Source organism: Heloderma suspectum, chromosome 2 (assembly GCF_057233095.1).
Source record: "Heloderma suspectum isolate Gila_16-S chromosome 2, 16-S_ref, whole genome shotgun sequence".
Classification (NCBI taxonomy): Eukaryota; Metazoa; Chordata; class Lepidosauria; order Squamata; family Helodermatidae; genus Heloderma; species Heloderma suspectum.
This window is the reverse complement of record NC_139459.1, coordinates 222,442,732-222,465,087: the sequence shown is the minus strand read 5'-3', so window position 1 is coordinate 222,465,087 and position 22,356 is coordinate 222,442,732. Positions and strand designations below refer to the sequence as shown.

The 22,356-nt window shown below is 43.8% G+C and overlaps 1 protein-coding gene across 1 annotated transcript; it reads left to right on the top strand.

Annotated features, from left to right (window-relative positions):
* Positions 1-203: 203 nt before the first annotated feature.
* On the top strand, positions 204-21,176 carry ST6GALNAC1 (ST6 N-acetylgalactosaminide alpha-2,6-sialyltransferase 1; the record flags this gene model as incomplete). The annotated part of the gene is made up of 8 exons (XM_084832365.1): positions 204-1,052; positions 3,580-3,748; positions 7,728-7,899; positions 11,233-11,371; positions 12,239-12,342; positions 12,680-12,769; positions 14,555-14,654; positions 17,725-21,176. Coding segments are annotated over 8 exons (1,794 nt in total), but the record flags the coding sequence as incomplete, so codon positions are not given.
* Positions 21,177-22,356: the final 1,180 nt, after the last annotated feature.

The following is a 22,356-nucleotide window of genomic DNA, read 5'->3' as shown; positions in this document are numbered from 1 at the left end:
TAAATTTAATAAATATCAAGCCCATCATTAAAATGTCATAATATCAAGTTCATTTATCCAGTTTTAACTCACCTGGCATGTATGTGTGTGTGTATTTTTCAAATGCAGCCTCAGTGCTTATTATATTTTGATTTTTGAAGTCTCTCAATCACCCTACCACAAAGATGCTCTGGGTGACAGTGTTGGTGATATAAACCCTATCCCATGGGTTCCAGATTTTGTTAAATATAAGCAACTGTCTAGTAAACTTCAGAGAAGCGGAGTATCTTCTATACAAACATATTGGAGGTAACTATCTTTTTGAACTATTTTTCAGCCAACTTTATTTTCATCATACCACCAAAGTGCCACAAGTGGACCTCCAGCAAATTACCCCAGTTGCTGTAGCTGCCAACTGGGTGACACCCAGACGTCCAGGTGTGATACTGGAGTTGAGCAGTTCCCTACTGGAGAAAGATGCGCTTAAGACATTGGCAGCCAATAACAAACTGTATGCCCAAGAGAAACAGGCTGAGGTCAGAGGGCCATCCAGATCAATTGAGAAGCAATCCAGGAATAGGATTGTGATATCAACGGCCAATAAAAAAACAGCTGAGGGGAAGTTAGGGCCCACACCAAATGAGATCCAAGCTAAAGACAGGAATGTGACACCTACAGTGAGTTTAAACCATGCACAGGCTTTGGATGCAACGCTGACATTGAACAAAAAACCAGTTGAGAAGCGTGTTGTACCAACACCAGAGAAAGAGAAAAAGAATGGTGTGGTGCCAAAACAGCAAGGAAAGAAGCAAGCTGAAGCTAAATATGTGACACCGGCATCCAGAGCAAAGCAAACTGAGAGGAAACAATCCAGAGATAAGGAGCACTCTACCAAAGTTGAATCATTTCCCGCCATTATGCATAACAATGCTTCTGCAATGAGAGCTCGACAAGTCACATATCGAGTTCCTGCAGTGACTCCCCACAAAAGGTTAAAAGCAACTGACTTCAAAATTCAGCCCAGTTGGGACTTTGATGACCAGTATCTCCTGGATAATTCAACCCGACACTCAGTAAGTAGATACAACATGATTTGGTCATAAATCTAAAAAATATCTGTGATATTGAATGACACTCAGAGATAACAACTAACTACAGATTTGGTTTCAGCCAGTTCAGTTATCTGTAATCTGGGATCTAACCAAAGGAAAGTTTGAATTGGCTATGGTGGGTGACATTGTCACCTGTTCTCTTCCCATCCTTTTAATCTTTCCTGGCATTTGGGATGAGAGCTTTCTCTGGGCTCTTACAATATTATCAACATCTGCTCTGGTCTGAGATGATGACTGCAAAACAATAAACCTTTAAGTAGTTTTTGACAGTTTGTTTAGGCTACAGCATGCTTATCTTTGCCTTGACTTGCTCATGGGATCGACTTGCTCATGGGTGAGGACCGATATCTTTCCTACCTAAAACACCTAGTGATGATCGAACTCCCAATGGGGCTTAGCTGGATTTAAACTCATTTCTCCAAGGGGAAAGTCCATTGGATCCTAGGTTTAAAAAAAAGGCCAAAGAAGATGAGATTGCCACTGGAAATCCCAACAGGCATTGAATCTAAGACCTAGTCCTCATTGAGGTGGTAAACCTGCATCTGGGCAGTACTAATTCAAGCTGCAGGTGACAACTTGCATGATTGTCCATACAACAAATAAATAAATAAACCCTCTGAACCTTGAAAATTCGCATGTCAGGAGGGGGGAAGCACAGGCTAGAATCTTTCTCCCTGATGTCTAGTTTTCCATATGGAGGAAATTTCTTGTATGGAGAACCATTCGATCATACCAGCTCCTATCTGCAACCTGGTACAATTCAGACATAGGTTTAATGACCCAATGAGAAGACTAAAATTCTACATGGCGGCTGCTGCTGCAATGCAGGGCATGAATATATTTTTTAAAAGGCAAAAATGCATTCAGCAAAATCAAGAGAATGTGAGATCTGTATCTGAAAAGCATATTGTGGTTGCAAAGAAACCATGTGGGCAGTACCTGCTAAACATCCCTCCTCCTGACCCAAAGCCTTTTGCCCTCTGCCTCTACACACCTGTTGTGTAGTTTTCTCCTTCCTGGCTCCATCCCAGTATTTTGTGCTTCCCCCAAACTATTATCAAAAAAATCAAATTCTGTTGGAAGCAAAGAAACCTTTCAACTAGGTATGCAGGAAAATGAAGTGTATGCAACTTCTTGCAAATTTACCCAAATTGTAAAGTTTATTCAAGTTACAAAATGTTTGGCTTTCTGATGGCAGAAATGGAGAGACTTTAGCAAAGCATGCCAAGCATCATCACAGAGCAAACCAATCATGAACCATTTTTTGAAGTGTAGAATTTGTGAAATCCCAGACAAATAGTTTGCAACTTGAAACCTAGAGTTTGAAATGCTACTTGTTTTGAGCAGTGTTACAGTGTTTTTCAGACACTGCTTTTACTGGCATACTTGGAGGTTTCAAGAAGCTGTGCACCAAATTTTTGTTTTAAAAACACCCTGACATGGTGGATAGTATTAGAGAAGTCATTGAAAATCCTGCAGCAGCTGCACAAATTCCTCACTTTCTCTGACAAGATGGTGTTAACAATCTTCCTGCCTCTTATGTGCTTTTTATCTTTAAGGCTGGTTTGCTAACACAGAGGAGAATGTGGAAGAGAGGTATTTGTATTGTGAGTGAACTTTCTGGCCAATGTAGGTTTTGGTTTGTAATACAAACGTAATGGAAACAAGTGCCACTTTAAGTCTCATGCATGAAAATGGATGTGGGAAGCACTGCCAAGCCCAGAACCCACATTAGGGCCCCTAACGTATGTTTTGGCATTCAGACCACTCACTTCTTTCTCAAAGATTTTAGTTCAGTTTGTTTGTTTACAGCCAAAGGTCATCACAAGAAGATAATCCACAGAAACAATGACAACCAGTGGTGTAGTGGTACATTTTGAAGTGCAGCCACTCATCCTGACAGTCCTTGTAGCCAAACCTCCAAGGAGAGTCCAAAGATTCAGGCAGCTCTGTTGGTCTGCATAAACAAACCTGTTATAGCAGTTTTCATCTGGTAGGAGCGGGTCTTTTGTAAAGCTAAGAGGTCTTCATTGCCTGTTCAAGACCAAGCCACCCCAAAAGACTTTGCATTACAACAGGGGGAACAATATGTCGTTGCTGGGAAAATCCATTTCCTTCCAGCTGCTGTGTGAATTGTAGCTAAGCTCAGGGGGGACAGGAAGTCTGGGGCAGGGGCAGGCGACATCCGCATCCTTGCTAATAAAAATGTTTGGGTGCTGTACTCCTGTAAGCCCTGGCTCCACTACACCACTGATGTTAACACAAACAGCAGCAGGAGAACAAAAATATTTGCTGGGACTACCTTAGCTCTTAGAATATTTGACATAACACAAAACATATAACTTTAGAGAACTATCTCAGTCACATCAGTTACATTAACAGCACCTGTGAGATTGTCTAAATGACAGGAAGCTGCTCCTGACTGGACAAATTTGGCTCCTCCAATAGCCACCTCCTAACTTCATTCCCTTCTTTTTTGTATTTCAAGAGCTGCCCTGATTCTCTGCGGGTTAAGGCTTCCAAATCTGACTGGCTGAAGAATGTTTTTCTGCCCAACATCTCAGTCTTCATGGACAAGAGTCACTTCAGTGACAGCGAATGGTACCGCTTGGAGCATTTTGTCCCACCATATGGGTTCATGGACCTGAATTACTCATGTGAGCAACTCTACTAAGGGGAATGCTGAAAGGGCTGAGAGCAGGGATTCTGCTCTCTGGAACAAGGAATCACAAGTCTTGTACTGAACAGGCTACCAGCCTTCCAAATTTCCCCTAACTGAGGGCTTGCTCCTTGTCCCCCTATCCTGATAAGCCTGATCAGATAATGGAATGAACAGTCTCCGTTTTCTTTGAGGAAACCCAGGATGAGGAGAAACATAAGCACTCAGATTCTTTGGTGTGTTTGCACCAATAGCTACTGTAACTTACTGCAGGAAGCAGAGCTGGCCCAACTATGAGTTACAGTGAGACAGCATCCTCAGGTGGAAGACTTCGGGTGCCTTTAACAGGGTGGCAAATTTATTTTTTCCTATTTATTAAATTTCTATACCACCCAATAGCCAAAGCTCTCTGGAGAGTTTACAAAAGATTAGAACCTTTAAAATACAATATAATACAATATAAAACATAATATAAAAACCATTTACATAGAGTAATATGAGTAAAGTACTGCAGTTATCTTGTTGATTATCAGTGCAAATGCTTCCTGAAAGTAGACTTTAGAAGGGGACCCCTTTATTGATAGGGGCTTTCTTCTGTAGCCTGAAACTTATATTATATTGTATTAACAGTGCCACCTTAAACATGCCTACTCAGAAGTAAGTCCCTCTATGTCCCATAGGACAGGCTCTCTAGTAAGAGTATTTAGAATTGCAGCATAAACTGAGCTGTAGTAGTGACGTTTCCTTGCTTTGGAGGGAAGAGTTTATGCACACAACAATATTGGATGACAGCTAGAGTGCAGGAGGCGCAGGTCTCGCAGTGAGTACGATTGAAGATGAGCAAAGACTCTTTGTTGTGCCTATTATGCGGCGGTGAGGATGGTAAAAAATCTTATTACACGTCTATTATCTCATCCTCAATATGTCACCCAGCAGAATTGTTCCGAGTGGTGAAGAGCCTGTTGGGATCTTGCTTGGGAACAGAGAAATTGGGATTGGAACCCTTGGTCATTTGCTATAATAAATTTGCTAGGCACTTGGAGGAGAAAGTTGCTCGTATTTGCTCAGAACTTGATGGCGCAGTTACTGCAGAGTCTGGGGAGGTGTCCAGTGTTCCATCTGGTTGTGTTTCCTGGCATCGGTTTCAGTTGTTGCAGCCTGATGATGTGGACAAGACGCTTGAATCAGTCCGTCCCACCACATGTAAGCTTGACCCTTGCCCAGGTTGGCTAATACGATCTAGCAGGGGTGGGTTGATTGGGTGGGTCCCTGGGTGGTAATGCTTCACTCTGTCAGGGGGTGGTACCTGCCACCTTGAAAGAGGCTGTAGTGTACCTTCTCCTGAAGAGGACCTCCCTGGACCCAGAGGTATGTGAGAACTATCGCCCCATTGCCAATATCCCCTTTGGGGGCAAGGTGCATGAGCATGTGGTGGCTGGGCAGTTTCAGACATTCTTGGAGGAAACTGATTATCTGGACTCATTTCAGTCTGGTTTCAGGCCAGGGTATTGCACTGAAACAGCCTTGGTTGCTCTGACTGATGACCTACTCCGGTTGAAAGACAGGGGGAGTGCTACCCTGTTGATCTTCCTGGATCTCTCAGCAGCTTTTGACACCATTGATCATGGTGTCTTACTGGACTGGCTCTGCAGGATGGGAGTTGGGGGCACTGTGCTACAGTGGTTCTGCTCCTACCTGCAGGGCTGATTACAGAGAGTGGTACTGGGGGATTCCTGTTCTACCCCATGGATATTAAGCTGTGGGGTGCCACAGGGTTCTATTCTATCCCTCATGTTGTTCAACATCTATATGAAGCCGTTGGGTGGAGTCATTAAGAGTTTGGGGTGGGGTGTCACCTGTAGGCTGATGATGCTCAGCTCTACTCCTCCTTGCCATCGGAGTCAGCTGAGGTGGTGAAGGTACTGGACCAGTGCCTGGAGGCTATAATAGGCTGGATGAGGGCCAATAAACTGAAGCTAAATTCTGACAAGATGGAAGCTCTGTGGATTGGTGGTTTCCAAGTCTGGGAATTGGGTAAGCAACCTGTCCTAGATGGGGTTGCACTCCCCCTGAAGGAGCAGGTGCTTAGCTTGGGAGTACTCCTAGATCCATCCCTATCACAGGAGCCCCAGGTGGACTCCATGGCCCGGGGTACTTGGGGCCAGCTATGGCTGATCTGCCAGCTATGGCCTTTCCTGGACAGGGATAACCTAGCCACAGTAGTACATGTGCTGGTAACTTCCCAATTAGACTACTGCAATGCACTTATGTGGGGCTGCCCTCGAAGATGACTCCGAAGTTACAGCTAATGCAAAATGCAGCCGCTAGACTGCTGACCGGAACATCTCATAAAAATCATATAACACCAGTTTTAAAGGAATTGCACTGGCTGCCAATATGCTTCTGGTCGGAATTCAAGGTTTTGCTAATTATATTTAAAGCCCTAAGCAGCTTGGGACCTCGATATTTGAGGGACTGCCTCTCCCTATCTATGCCTGCCCAAGGACTGAGATCTGTTGGAGGGGCCCTCCTCTGTGTCCCACCAGTGCGAGACATACACTATGGTGCGACGTGGGAGAGGACCTTCTCTGCTGTGGCACCCTGGTTGTGGAATGCCCTCCCCTTGAAGGCCTGATTGGCGCAGACATTGGTTTCATTTTGGTGCCAAGTAAAAACATGGCTCTTTACCAAAGTCTTTGAGGGCTACATGCATTCCCTAATGTAGCACATGGTTTTAACTGTTTTATTGTTTTAGATGTTAATTGGTATCAGCTTGTTTAATGGTTTAATATGTTTTTAGGTGTTTGAATTATTTATTGTTTTATACTGCTTAAATTGATTTTATCTGTATGCTGCCCTGAGATCTTAATGATATAGGGCCAGGTACAAATGTTTAGAATGAATGAATGGAGTGGGTTGAGCTTTATTGTATGCACACTGTCCCTTCCTCCTTGGCCTCCCCACCTTCACTAAGTTGAACTATTGTCTTGTATTTTGTTTATTGTATTATTATATTGTATTATTGCCTTGAAGGCTCTAGTTCACAGGCAGATGGTGGTAGTGCTTACACTCAGTGCATCTTCTTGGTAAGAAAAGGCAAGTTCGGGGACCAGTTCCCAAAATACGTGCATTGCCTGCCTCCAGGAGCTCCCAGATCTCAGACAAGTGGTGACGGAGACCTCTCCCTGGGCATGTATCTCTCAGTAGTGCAAGCATGCACAGGGAGTAGTAGAGCTCTGTCTGCAATAATGCTCTCATGCACTTAATGTAGTGACTTACTTGACTAGAAGAAACCAGAAAACAAATGTTCAGCTTGTGATGGGCTGCAGAAGAATATCCTTCCATAAACTTAACTGGCTGAGATGCATACATGGGCAAAATATGAAGTACCTGTTTGATCCTTTGTCCCCCAGGTCAAAAATTTATGTATTTAAATCCATATCCCACTTTTCAATGTATAAAAAAGGAAATCCTCAAAGTGGCTTACAATAAATATAACTCAACAAACATATAGGATCTAGAATTATATTCACTGGATGCACTTACTGGAGGAATGGGGGGTGGGGTAGAGAGAGGGAATTTTCTCTGATTCTGCTCTCCCCCTGCAAAGCTGCTCTGGGAGGTTGGGGGTGAAGGGGGGCTTGCAGAGTGAAGGAGGGATGGGCAAAACTGGCCTCCCACTCTCTTTCCTCCAGTGGGAGCCTCTGCTGGATCACACTCCCTTCTGCAAATGGAAGGAGTCCTTCAGTTCAGAGAAGAGCAACTTTGGATCCAGTCCTTATTATGAAAAGCCACAAACTCTAAGCACTGATGAGCCTTCATGTCCCATCTCTAAGTCAAGATAGCAAGCAATGTACCCCAGTTCAGACCTGTTCCTGTGCCTTTGCTCTCTTCTATATCCCTCCTAATTCAGAGCTATGTACTTTTCTGTTACCTGCTAGCCCTTCATTCTAAATAATGATGCCTTTCTCTTTCAGTGGTAAAAGAAGTCATCACCATGCTCCCTCCTAAAGCCTACCACCAAGTTCTCTTTGCACACAACAGCAGCCAGGCTCCCACGTGTATCACTTGTGCAGTGGTAGCAAATGGGGGCATATTGAACAACTCCAGAATGGGCCAGGAGATTGACTCCCATGATTATGTGTTCCGGTAAGGGGAACCGGATTTTTAAGAAATTATTCTCCCATCTATGTATTTATTTAAAAGACGTATTCCTTGCCTCCCCCGACACTTCCCAATGATTTAAGGCACAAGAAAACATTACAAATAAATGCAAAATGTAAACAGTGTAAAACGGTGAGATAAAATTAGTCTATAAAGGCATCAGCAGCAGAAGCTAAAACAATAATTACAACTGGCACCTCATCTCAGTAGCATAAAACAAACTAGACCACTATTAAATCAGGCTATATTATGTTATAGGCTAAAGGCACTTCTGAAAAGGAAGGTCTTTGCCTTCTGCCAAAACAGCATAAGATGAACTTCCATCAGGAGGAAATTCCCATGGATGCTCTGGAAGGGTCATCCTCCCAATGTCCCCACCGGGAACCAAGTGACATTGGGGGGCATGGCCATGCTCCCCGATACCTTTTGGCACACGGAGGGCTGGGGGGGGTCACCATGGGGAGTATGGCCATTTGAGAACATGGTGATGCTCCTATGATAGTGTATGTGAATATCAAGAGAGGCCCGTAGGGGGAAAGGAGATGCTTTTGTCTGGCTTCTCTTTCCTTCTTGTTGGTAGTCTTAGTTTTGCCCATGCAGGAGCTGGAAGTGGCCCTGCCTTGGTTCCAATAAAGTTATCACCTTCTTAATGTTACCAAGAATTCTTTTTCGCACGGATGTACACCTGAGTGTGCACTTTCAGACATGCAGCCTTGATACTTGGCCCCAATCTACATGGCCAATTTAATGCAGAACGAGAGTGCATCAGGGTCGCTCGCAACAGAAAACGCCATCGCCAATCTGCAGCAACCCTGCAGCTTCCCTCTGGAAAAGGCGCATTTTCAGAAAGTCCTTTTAATGCATTTTTTCCCCTTAAATGCAGCTCCCGTGCGGTTCTGCTGCAGTGTGCCCTGTCCCCCTGCATTAAATCCTGGGCATGCCTCCATGACTGGGCAATGACATGGCCAGGGGGTGGGGGGCCCCCTTCCCCCCCTTCCCTCTTTTTCTCCATTTTCAGTAGAGTGCTTTTGGACACAGGCTTTCTTTCCCACTTAGCACTACTTCGCAATGTTTCATCCTTTCACTATATCGCAGTAGCGCAGTTTTCCCATTCACAGTTATGTAGCACAGTAGCTGCTTTACCCATTTACAGTATGCAGCCTGTTTTTCCCATGCGTAATAGTGCAATAGTGCTGTTTCAGTCATTCAGAATACCGCGGTAGCTGCTTTACCCATTCATAGTATGTAGCCTGTTTTCCCTTCATAATAGTGCAGTATCTTTTAATCTTTCACAATATCCCAATGGTGGATGAGAGGGGAGTACATTACAGGGGCTTAATTCAGTGCTTCCAGTAAACCTCCTGAGCAGGGGAGAGTGGACAGGGGTGGGGAACAAGCCTCTCTCATTCGCTGAGCAGCACCTACAGGGTTGATGACATTCAGTTCTACTCTGCTCATCCAACCCCAAAGTATGAGGTGTTTCAAGTGCTGTGTGACCCATGAAAGTAGGTTTTTAGGTACCATATACTCCGCTTTTATTGCTTCGTGTGCCCCTGACAGACCAAAGTGATTTCATGAAAATCCAGATATAACCAGAAAGCGCTTCTCATTCTGTTTTCATGTAGATTGGGCCCCAGAAGGATCTTTTAACTTAAAGCACTGAGGTTAGCACCTTAAAGGTTCTGGGGTTTGTGGGATTAAATACACAGTTGCTTAACCCAGGAGTAATTTATTGAAAGGAATTAAAACATACATTTAAAAGACCAGACTAAGGTAATAAGCATTTATAGGATTATCTCTTATTCATACCAGCTGTTGGTTCTAATGAGTAAGGCAGACACATTAAAAGCAATGGTTCAGTGTAGTTGACCAACAGGCTAGGGGCCGGGGCAGGAGAAGTCCTGGTAGTAGGGAGAAAGTGGAGAGAGATGGATGTGGAGAATGGCAGGGAAGGGGAAGGGGAAGGGGAAGGGGAAGAGGGCTGGCAAGGAACCCAGCAGTGCTTGTGGGCAAAAGAGAGGAACCCAGCATGGTGCTTAGTCCTGGAGGCACACAAGCCTGGGGAAGAGACAGAAAAAGGAGCAGGGAAAAGCTGACTGTTTTCCCCAGCAAAGTGGGGGTAATGAAGGAGGGAAAAGGGGGGGGTCTAATAAACTAATGGACCTGCCAAGGAGAAGTTAGTAATGGAGGGGTGGTGTTTTATCTATCCGTAGCTGCACAGTTTGGGATATTATGAAGTTGGAGGCAATGGGGTGCCTATGCAGCAGCAAAGAGAGGGAAAGAGGGGAAGCGAGGAAGGGAATGGGGTTTTCACAAGACTCCTCTTGTGTGAGAGAGTGAGGCTTCTTTGGTCAAAGAGTCCTAACTATTGGGCAGTTAGGGTGCTGCTTATATGCCCCAAATTTAATTATTAAAACTCAAACCATGGAAGTGGTCTCCCAGGACGGGGAGAGGTCAAAGGATTAAATTTGGACAACAATGGTCATGCCAGAGGGGTGATGGCTTTGTATCACAGTTCTGCTTTGACTATCAGGCCTGGCTGTTAGAATGGTAGCCTTTTCCTATGGTTTCCCAAGCAGGAATGAAGCCTCTTTTTTATTTTAAAAAAACACCAGAATGTTGGGATGTCAGGCAACATATACCGGGTCTCTGGAATTGATACAATTCTTAGACATTGTGACTTATGTAGGAAACATAATGTGGCTATTGCTGTGGTCTGCCACTTCAGGTAGGTTGGATGACCATATAAAATGGAGACTTCCACTAGATGCAGTTGAAAATAGCATAGCATCCATCACTCATCAGCTGATGGGGGGGGGACTAGATGTAATAGAGGTCAGTCGAGTCATGCTGTGGAAGGATGGATTCACCAAACACTGTTTTTTTCTCCTTCAGAGCCAACACTGTTGACAACAACCTTTCTATTCAAAATGTCAGGGGATTCCAGCAGTTTATAAACTGTCTTTAAGTGTATTTGAAGTATTCTCCAAATGTCAGTTTCTAACAAATATTATATTTGAAGTATTCTCCAAATGTCAATTTCTAACAAATATCCATTATACTTCAACCCTCTGCATCTGTAGGAAGATAGTGATTTTGACTGGAGTTTAAATGCTCTTGACTTGTAGAAAATTGAAACATTCTTCATGCCTTCAACCTTTGGAACTCCTTCCACTAGAAACTTGGCAAAGTCCAAACCTGAGTCAGCTATTGTTTATCATCAGTTAAAAATCACCCATCCCTGCAGTGTGTAGCGACATCCAGTGATGGAGCTCCTAAGTGGCTAACTTTGCAATTCAATGTGGTCTCTTGGGCCAGAGTGAGCGGAGCCGTGATCAAGGATTATGAGAAAGATGTGGGAACAAGAACATCCTTCTATGGATTCACATCCTACTCCTTAGTATCTTCTGTTGCAGCACTGAGGAATCGAGGTTTCAAGAAGATCCCCATGGGAAAGGTAAGGCAGATACCATACAATATCTATATGTTCTCCCTGCCCCCCAAACAGGCAAACAGTAGTGGGGGGGGCAATTTAGCTCAGGAAAATAATGGAGAAGGAAAATTTACCCCCCCCTCCAAGCTCCACAGCTCAAATCTGATCCCCAGCCCACCTCCACCCCCTGCAGCTACTTTTGGCTTTTTAAAAAAGTGGGTGATCCTCACAAATCACCCAGCATCTCATCTAGTTTGGCCCTCAGAGCTCCAGCACAGCACAGATCCCCTGAGGATGATTTTTTTTTTATTAGCTCGAAAGCCAACAAGCAGCCACTGCAAGCAGACACACCTGCAGAGAGGTGATACTGGATAGCTTTGTTTGCTCAATGTTGGCTGCCAACACTGTCTAAAGCACTAATACTCAGGAGCCATTGCTTAAACTCTAAGCAGAGGCTCCTAACTCTATGAGCAATAATGAGCTGGTGTGATTAGGCATGGCAATGCATGAGCCTTTCCCTCTAGGATGTCTTAGAACAGTGGCCACTTGTCGTAGCCCCTGGGCCAGCACTTCAAAGAAGCACAGTACCTGGTTTGTATTGATTTAGAATAGTCTGGTCCCTCTCCACATCCTTAAATCAGCACTCCACATTTTGTGGAGTGTTCCATTTTCTCCCTTCGCTTCTTTTGACCCTGTCCTGTTGCTCTGAAAAGCTTAGGTTGGCCACGGATCATTTACATAAATTATTCAGAATGAGGCCTGGAGCAGAATTTGGATTTTGGTTGGCCAGCGCAGAGTATGCCCTCTCCTACCCATTCATTAGAGTGTTCTGGCAGTGCTTGTGTTCCATCTGCTGTGGCCCCCTACCAGCATATGTGGTGTGTTTCCTAGGAGATCAAGTACCTTCATTTCCTGGAAGGGGCAAGAGATTACGAATGGCTGAAAGCTCTTCTCCTGAACACCAACGTCCGGAAGGGATTTTTGGACTACTATGGGTGAGAGATGCTGTGCTTTGTGGGCCCTTTTCATAACCATATTCCTTAAGCTTTTTGCAATTTTAGTTTATTTTCACAGAATGCTCTGTGACAATCCCCTGAGGGCTACCTCTGGCCTACAACACCCCAGCTGCGAGCAGGCATAGATTAGAATTATTTTCTCACCTCTTCTTTTGGTGGGAAGTATACCACAGCATCTCCTAGCCCCTGCGACATATTAGAAAGACCACACCAGCCTCCATCACTTAGTTCTGCCTAACTTGCAGAAAAGGTGGCCAATCCAGTTCTGCTTTGAATTGCATATGCTGTGCCTGAAGGTCTTTCTTTCCTTTCCTAGGCCAAGGCCTCGGGACAAATTTGATAATGATTTCAGCCTGGATAAATACTTTGTGATTCATCCAGACTTTATCAGATACATGAAAAACAGGTAAGTGGTATGTGAAGTTATCTTAAAAAATAAGGGGCATTCTGGATTTTCAGGGTCCAAATGGGCAGGGTTCTTAGCTTCAGTACATGACAGGACTCCTAGGCTTTGAAGAATTGTGCCAAAATTGGGCAGAAATAGCTTTTCTGCAGAAAATGTGCATGGTGGAAGAAGCTATGCCAACTTAAATTATTTGTTCTGCATGATTCTTAAAAACACTGAACCCCTTTACTGTATTGAATGTGGCAACGGAAAAATAAGCAACATCCATTCCTAGGTTTATTATATTGCCAAATGTGAAAGTGCTTCTTTTTCTTAAATCTCTTGGTTTTTGTACAGAAGCATTTTGATTCTTTGGTAGCATCTCAGAGTAGGACAGGTATTTGGTGGTGGCAGCCAGTAAATGAACAGCCTCCGCGTCCTCCCTACGCTGCTGTTTAAATGACTGCCAGGAATCACAGGGTACACTACCACACAGACTACTACCAAATTATGTTAAATGTCTGCACGTACAAACAATGAACAGAAGTTTTCATTTCACTCTGGTTGAAATCGCATCTATAACATGGACAAAATGATTTTAGCAAGTCATCTCCGCATCCTTGCATTGGCCCACAAAACATTTCCAGCCAGCTTATTTGCCCATGTTTTCAAGGTGGGCTCCAGAGTTTAGCAACAGGAACTAGAAAATTTGAAAAGTGGATTGTTTTAATGTTTTATTTATTGAAATATTTATATCCTGACTTCCAGCCCCTCATAGGCCTCCCAAGGTCGCTCACAATGGCTATTCAAACAATATGCCATCCATAAAACAATAAAACTTAACAACAAAACCAACAACACCAAGCTAAAACAAGTTTTATATAAATTACACTGGCTTCTGATTTGCTTCCAGGCCCAAAGTGCTAGTGCTTAAACACCTTGGGGCCAGGATATCTGAAAGACATCCTCCCCTCTTTTGATTGTGCCTGTAGGTTGAAATCAGCTGAAGCCCTGTTCTGTGTCCCATCATCAAAAGAGGCTCAGTTGGTGGTAACACAGAGCAGGGTCACTGTGCTAACAGAATGCTGGATTAGATAGGCCCTTGATCTGATCCAGCAGAGCTCTTCTTGTGTTTTTATATTCTTACTACCCCAGGAAGTACAAGTCTGGGAGCACACATTTGCCAAGGTACCAGGTACTTTCACCCTGAGTCCCAAAAGACAGGCAGTGTTTGATCCTCCCAGGCAACAGCTGAGTCCTAGTATTTGATATTCTGCAAGAACTCTGTGAAAACACCAGAATAGCACCATTAACTGCAAAACTTTTATGACATTGCAGTGGGCTTCAGTGGCTCTGTATTAATACTCTTAAAATTAAAAGGTGAATTTCAGTTGTCACTCCACATGGGAAAATTGCCATAGGCATGACAGGGAGCACCGGCCTCTTATTGCGTGGATGCTCATGACTTACAGGACAAGGGCGAACAGAATTCAGATCCAGACATGATATCTCAAGAATATCACCCACCTTGAACTCTGGCACTGCTTCATTCGGATTAGTGATCATAAGTGTCACACAGTCGGTCACTTCCTAAGCCCTCCTTTACCCACCAGTCTTTTTGGAAAGACACATTTGGCTAAATATATTTTTATATATTTTATACCTTGTGTGATTACCTTTGTTTCCTTGTCATACATTCCTTGTTTTCTTTGTTAACTTATGTTGCTTGGTGTGTGGTTTTTCTCTTTATAAACGCAGCAAAAAGTATTATTCAAAACATGTCATCTCATTTCTGCCCCACGGTAGGTTTTTAAAGTCCCCAAATCTAAACAAACATTACTGGAGGATCTATAGACCCACAACAGGTGCTTTCCTTCTACTAACTGCCCTCCAACTCTGTGATCAGGTAAGGTCCTTCATACGGGTGTTTTTTTGGGGGTGCAATTGTCATTCTTCATTCATGGTATTTCCCGTGTGCAAAACACGACGTCGTTGTCCTGCAGCAGCTGTTCCGCACCTTCCCCCTGTTTTTCCTGTAACATTTCTGTACATAGAAAATGCAGTACTACTTGCAGCTACACAACAGATCCACCATCACCCGCCCGTGTATTGTTGACATCGCACTATGACATGCTTTGTGTAGGCCAGTGTTGGGCAGTGCGGTGTTGACGTCACCTAGTGAAGACAATCGGGTGGGAGTGTCACCCCCCTGCACCTCCCTTGACCTCCAGCCCCTTCGCCATTCCGCTCCTGGGAACAACACTGGGAACTTCAGAAGTGCATTTCACTAGTACAGCATACCAGCGTTTCACTAATACAGCATGGCAGAGACTGACTTGCACACATGGGGGTGTGGGGGAGAGCAGACTTCTGAAGCTGTGACTGTAGTGTGGATGTATATAGAAGTTGCCAAGGTAGGGATCAGAGGCAGCAGAAGTGAAAAGGGGAAGCAAGGAAGTTGAAATGGAAGAGTTAATGCCGAGAGGAGGGAGGAGCTACTCCAGAAGGGGTGGACAGGGGGCATATAGCGCTGCTGACATCCGATAACATCCTGCCAGGCTCCACCTACCAATGTAGATGGCAGGTAGCGTTATGCAGTAAAAGAAAAACCAGCTGTGTAAAGAACCGATTTAAATCCTGCAAAGAGTCTGGAAGCAGAAGCCCTGGTAAGTTGCGGGATAAAAAGCCTGGTGTGTTGAAGCCCTTACAGGTGCTGCACAGGACATAAAGTTGATAATCTGAGCTATAAGGTTGGAGTAACTAAGGGCTGACCTCCACACTGAGTAAATGGTACATTTGTCTTGAGAACTAGCCCTGCAGGAAATGCTTACCTAGCACCTGCTGGGTCCACTTCTGCTTCCTCCTCTGGGCACTTTGGACTGATCTACATAAGGGGTTTTTTTTGGAGGGGGGGAGCATTGCAGTGCCTGACTTGCTGGTGCTCACATGACACAAACCCCAAACCAACCCCTTCACACTATTTCTCCCTCAGTATTCCATCGTTTTCCAAACTGTTTTTATGATGGTTTTTCTGGAGCTGCTGGTTTCCATGCACTACAAAGACATATATGTTCCATCCTAGCAGTATTATAACTGTTACTGGTAGGAGTGGCTTTAAAGCTTGCCCCACCCCCACCCTGTTTTTCTCCTTTCCCCCTTTCATTCCTTGTTCTTTCTTTGCACCAATTTTAATGAAATTTGTGGGCGGGAAAAAACCCATCCCCCAATGTCTTCTTCCCATTTCACTTGCTCTTGGACGGTGCTGCCCAGCAACAGAGCTTCTTGCCACTGGGGCTGCTAAGCAAATGAAAGGAGAAGGAGAGAGGAATGTGGGGGGCGGGGAGCAGCAGCGAGGGGCTGCTTTGGTGGGCGCTGCCATGCAAGAGTGAATGAAAAAGGAAGAGGGCATTGGAGATGAGTGGGGGGGTGTCTCTCGCCAGTTGGACTGCTGATGGCATGAGCAGAGAGTGAGAAAGAGACTAAAGTAGCTCGAAGGCAGCTCCCCACCCCCACCCCAACACACATCCTTCTCCTCCTCCTCATCTGTGATTTGTTTTTGTTTTATTTTTTGCGGCTACCTTTGACTGCACACATATGAAGGAGGAGGGCTTTGAATTGTTGGGAATATTGCAACCTCGTCTGCAAGTTACTGGAAGTGGGGTGTGTTGCAGTTAGTTAATGCATGGGAATTTAGACCACAGCTAGCCTTGGGATCTCTGTAGCCTACAATGTCATTTCCTGTGATTTCTTCCTTTTGCTTCTCCCCTTCCTTCCGCCTTTTTCTCTCTTTTTCTGACCTCCATTGCTGGGAGCACTTGTGTTTGCTCTCTAGCTCCTGCCAGTGTTATAGAACACAAATGGACTGAACAAACTTTTTGAAACTCTATGCTGTACTTGCATAATATATGCAAGAATATTGTGAGTAAACTATTTTTTACCTTTTCTTTGCTAAAGAAGGGTGTGGTCTCCTTTTTTGCCTTGTGTGCATGTGGGACTGGTAAATGCTCATTCTGTTCTGCCTTTTGTTTTCTCTCAGCTAACTGCCTTTCTAACAGGGGGCAGCAATACTAAATAATTCCCATCATGAATTACCATGAAAGTTACTTTTAAACCTCTGTTGCTGGGCACCATGGAAGATGCACATACTGCCAGCTGAGTCAAAAAAGAAAAGAAAAGGGAAAGTCCTCCTATTTCTCCCAAAATTGCATTTGTGTGTGATGCTCGATAGCATTATAAACATGGTGGATACTGCACTGTATTCATTAGCATCTGCCACCACAGCAATGCATTTGTTTTGCAGAAATACCGGCTTGGCGATGCCTGAGCACTCGTGTATATCCTGCTCTGGCACAACTGTTCTGCCTGATGCAAGATGGACAGGAGAAATAAGTATGCTGCTGGGCTGTTACCCTGTCTTACATTATGCCCTCCAGCCCTTGTCTCGCTGCCTGTACCTACTTCTTTCATATTGTTATTCTTTACATTCTGTTCCCTCATACCTTCCGTCATTGTCTTAAAAAAAATCCAATTTTTGCAAAAGAAAAAAAAACAGTTTGAAGTACACAGGTTGAATGAATGGTGTGTATTTTCTGATTTGCATAACTTAGTCCAGCTGCAACATTTTTGTTTTCTAAATGACATATGTCCCATCTCTTCCTGTCTTCACGATTTAAGTCAGAGCTCCACAGTCTGCCAATACTGCATGTCATAATTTAGTATGCCAATTTCCTCCTTGCCCACCTCCGGTCATTTGCTAGTTAGTTTTAGAATTAAGGCCTCAAAGTAGAACTGATGCTTGGGTTGCATCAGGTTTACTTTGTTGTTGTTGTTTTAATTTCTGCAGGAGATCCCAGTTATGGATTTTCCGTGGCACATCTGGCTTGGCCCCAAGTCTCCTTTTCTAGCATTCCTTTTCTGCAGCCCCTACAAGCTCTTTGTCTTGTAGCTCCTTAATTATGACCCTTTGCCTTTCCCAGGTAAGCGCTTATGGTTACATCACAGAAGGCTACCAAAAGTATTCAGATCACTATTACGACAAGACAAAGAAGAAGCTGGTCTTTTATGTCAACCATGATTTTGATCTGGAACGGAGAGTATGGAAAAGACTTCACGATGCAAACATAATGAAGCTCTACCAGCGAACCTGACCAAGACAGGACCCTGACTGCTAGCTTTTTCTTCTACTTTTTTGCTGGGGGACAGAAACTTTGGAAGCAGGGCTGTTACCCAGATCCAGGCCATATTTTTATTTCTGCTGAAGGGCTCCTTGCCACTAAAAACTTTGCCTCTATGGAATTCATTCTTGCAAAAACATCCACCCCACTGCACACGCAGTTGTCAATTGTGGGACAAAACAAAATACAAAAGGATGTTGTTACTTAAGAACATAATTGGTGGGGTTAATTATTTCCTGAGAATCTACTTTGACTATAATGAGATGAATCTGGCTATAGGTTCAACTGTCCCGGTGCTACTCTGTGCTGGTTGGCCACTCCTTTCCAAAGTCTCAGGCCAAGATTTTCCCGTTGCTGCTACCTGCTTTGAACCTCGTACATACCAAGGTGTGCTCTACCTCTGAGCTAGGGTCGCCTCCATTCCTCTGCTTGTGCATGATAGATTTTCAAGAGATGGACCTAAGCTTTTGTAAGGAACGCATGTCAGAGCCATGTCTGCATGGTTAGAATTTGCCCCTTCTCTCACTGAACAGTCCACGGTACTTCCAAGAAACAATTGGGTTTGCCATGGCTTGTTGCGCCACCCCCTCAGTCCTCCCACCAGCTCTGGCACATATCCCTGGCACCTTTGTGGTAGAATTCCTTGTTGCCTCAGTCCCTGTGTTAGCACCTTTTCTGCAATTGGTCCACTGGGGTTGCCGGCTACCAAGGGAAACTCCCCCCACCCCCACATCAAATTGCCAAATTGAATTACTTTTCAGAGTCCTTATGAATATGGGAACACATTCACCAGCTTTTTTTTCTCCAGGGAATTTCACTGTTGCGCAAGAGCGCCTCCCCATGTTTAGTCCAGCATAGTGATATTTTGCCTTGTCAGTGTCCCCGTCAATTTCATCCTCTCTTTCAGTGCTTGCATTTTGAAAGACTGAAGGAAGAACAGCAACTGGTAAAGCGCCTTCACTCCAGCCACTTTCAGCTCCCCACTCCACTTCCTGCTTGTCTCTTCCCTCTGTTGCTAGCTGTCACACACACACATGGGTTACAGAGCGGTAAGCAGGATCAGAAAACTTACGCAAATGTCATAGCAAAGCAGCAACACAGAGGTGAAAAATGTGCACATCTCAACGCAGCTGTCATTCAGTGCTGCGTACTTGCGCAGGACCAAGAATAAAGATTAAACAAGTTTCAGAAGTGTTCGGGAAACTCTTTGGTGTCCTTTTTTTGCTATTTTTAGGGGCCCAAGGTGGAGGGCACTGAGAAGAGATGAAGGAGGATAGCAGCAGCATGAGTGAGATTGTGAGGAGCGGCAGGAGTTTTTGTTGCTCTGGTCAGGTGGGTCTCTAGCCATTCCCAGCAACCCATGAAAAACCGCCCTGTGGTCAGATGGGTGACCACACGTGAGAGGGCCTTCTCTGCAGTGGCCCCACACCTTTGGAACAAGTTGCCATTTGAGGTCTGCCATGCTCCGTCATTGCTGGCTTTTAAGAAGGCCTTGAAAACATATAGTTTCGCCTTGGCCTTCTCTTGATATGGCTGTTGTTGCTGTTATTGCCATAGTTGTTACTGGTTCATCAGTGGGATGAAACTCAGGTCGAAACATGTTTGGGTTTGGATATTTTGTATGAGTATAGCCTTTTTGGAAACCAGTATTGTCACTGTGTTCGCATGTAAAACATTAATTCAATGCTCTGTTTAAAAATGTTATATGATCAGTTATTTTAAAAATTCTTTTTAAACTATGTATGGCATATTAATCATTGTGTTAAAATTTGTTTTCTTGCGGTTATACCGCAAGACAACCTTATACCGAGTTTGTTTCTGTGTTGAGTGTGATTGAGGACAGAACCATTGTTGGTAACTGAAACCCTGGAAAGCCACTTCCTGTCAGAATGCTGAGCTGGACAGCCCAATAGTGTAAGGCACCGTCCTATGTTTGGAAAGGCCCTCACAGAGCATTCTCCTCCCCTCTGCAGCCCACCTTGCTCTGCCCATCCTCTCTGGTTTCAGTTTTACACCTGTGTAGCTCTGCTAGAGTTGCTTAAACTTTTGATTTAATGGCAGACAAGTATATCAGAGCAAAGGCCAACCATTGGCCCATGTCTTTCTCCTTCATACTTCGGAGTGGGGAAGGCAGTGAATGAGGCAGGGCAATGGAAAAATTAAAAAAAAAAACTCATCAGGAACATGCGTGGATAAACCTATCAAGTTTCACTTTGTCCCACATTTTTTTTTAATCTTAATTTTGTTCTATCCCAAATATGGACATTACAAATTTTGGTAAATTCTGATCAAAAACAAACTGAAACCAATTTCTCCCCTGACTGCACCAGCCAAATTCAACCCACAGCTATTCCCAGCCTGGAGAGGGCCATGAAATACTTGCCTGCCATAGTAGACAAGAATATCAAGTATATCAACCGGAGATGAGCACAGCCCAACCATTAGCCCTTCTCTGTCTCCTTCATACTTCGGAGTGCGGAGTTGGCAACCTGCTTAGTTATATTTGCCATTGCACCAATAAAGACTATTTTCTCATAAGAGGTTTTCCCTTCCTTTGTGCTCTTGGGAGAAGATCTCCGGCCTTTGAGTTCTCAGTAGGGCAGCGAGGAATTATTGTTCCTCCTGCTCTGGAATCCAAGCCATACCACATTGCTCCAGGTTGCTAGGTGACCATCTCCATGCTGGTATTCTTCAAGCCTGAATAGGACCTTTTCAGTTCCCAATAAGTTTTTTTTTAACTTTCTCTCTGCAGAGGCCCCTTCTCCCTTGCACTTCACCATTGGAGAGGGGATTATCCTCAACCTCCTTCACAACGGCATGAGAAGATGGAAAATGCCCCTTAACAACAAAGTCACCTACAAATTCAAGAAAAATCAAGGGCATAGAAACATGGGCAAAGATTAATGGTCTGTGTGACCAGAGCTGACTGCATCCCTGTCTTGTTTTCTACAGGATCAGAGACTTGGTTTGAGATGAATCATAGTAGCTTCACAGGAGTAAAATCCCAATCCCTTACCATCCAGAAAACAGTGTATATTTTACACTTAGAATACAAGCTGGATTTATCCTGCCAATTCTATTTCTTTTTAGATAGTAGCCCACTGATAATAGGGCTGCCATGACTCAATTTTTTTTTATTTGCAGTGTATTGATTTAACAAAGTTGTTAAGGATAAGTACAATATACTATTGTGTCATGTTTTTGATTTACAAAGCACCAGAGTGGATGTGATGCTTATGATGAGGAAGGAAGAATGAGGGAAAAAATAAAAGAGAAGGCAAACAATTAAAGGTCTGAAAGTGCAAGCTGTTATTATTGACCCTTTGCAAAGTATCTGAGACCTGGAGCTCTCACTTGTTTGCTTGCTTGCTTTTGTTTGTTTGTTTGTTTGTTTAAAAGCCACCTTTTACAGTAAATCCTTCCGAGGCAGCATACAGCAGAACTTGAAAACCACAAAACATAATAAAATAATAAAAACAGAAGATCAAAATTAACAGTTAAAAACAAATAGCACCATTTACAAAGTGTCTCCAGTAGAGTCCTGATTACAGGCCAAGTTAAACAAGTGAGTCTTTTAGGGCCTACTTGAGGGTCTGTAATGATGCTAATTTTCTCACAAGTCTCCGTTTCATTGCTAGGTTAGCCAGTTATACAAGTCAAACCTGGATTTCCAGTATATGTCTGGTTTCCTGTGTCCACTCCATCACTTGAACCTTATCTGTTGCACCTAGTTTCCTCTTATCTGAAAATATTTATTTCTTGAGTGGAGTTTCTTAATCAGTGTTCTAAGCAATTAAAACTGCAATCCTACACCTACTTACCTGACAGTAAGCCTCAGTGAACTCAATAGGACTTACTTCTGACTAGACTTGTATAGGAGTGTACTATAAGGCAAGAATAGCAAGATACGCTTTTAAAGAGTTGGGAAAATCAGTATGGATTTCAATTCATAAATAGTGCAGTGTATATATATATATGTGTGTATATATATATATATATATATATATATATATATTCAGCCTTATCAAAATGCAACCGTTATGTGTTTAACAACTCCATCTTAAAGGCATGCTTACCTAGAAGGAAGTTCCACTGAACTGACTAGTAAATGCACTTAGGACTGCAGTTTTACAATCCTGTTCATGTCTACTCAGACGTAAGTGCTGCTGAAGTCAATGGGACCTAATCCCAGCTGTAGGATTGCAGCCTTAATGTGTTTGCTTACAGTGTTTGCACATGCAAGAATATGATCAGAATGAATGGAAATATTAAAGCACCTTTACCTGGACTGGCACACTTTATTGTATCAGACAGGGGTGGGGGGCCTAGAAACACTGTGTGTGGTGGCCGAAATGGACTTCTTGATCAGGGGAGGTCAGAAAAACAGTTATTTTGCATTTGCAGGTCTTAGCAGGTACAAGAGCACCAGTGGAT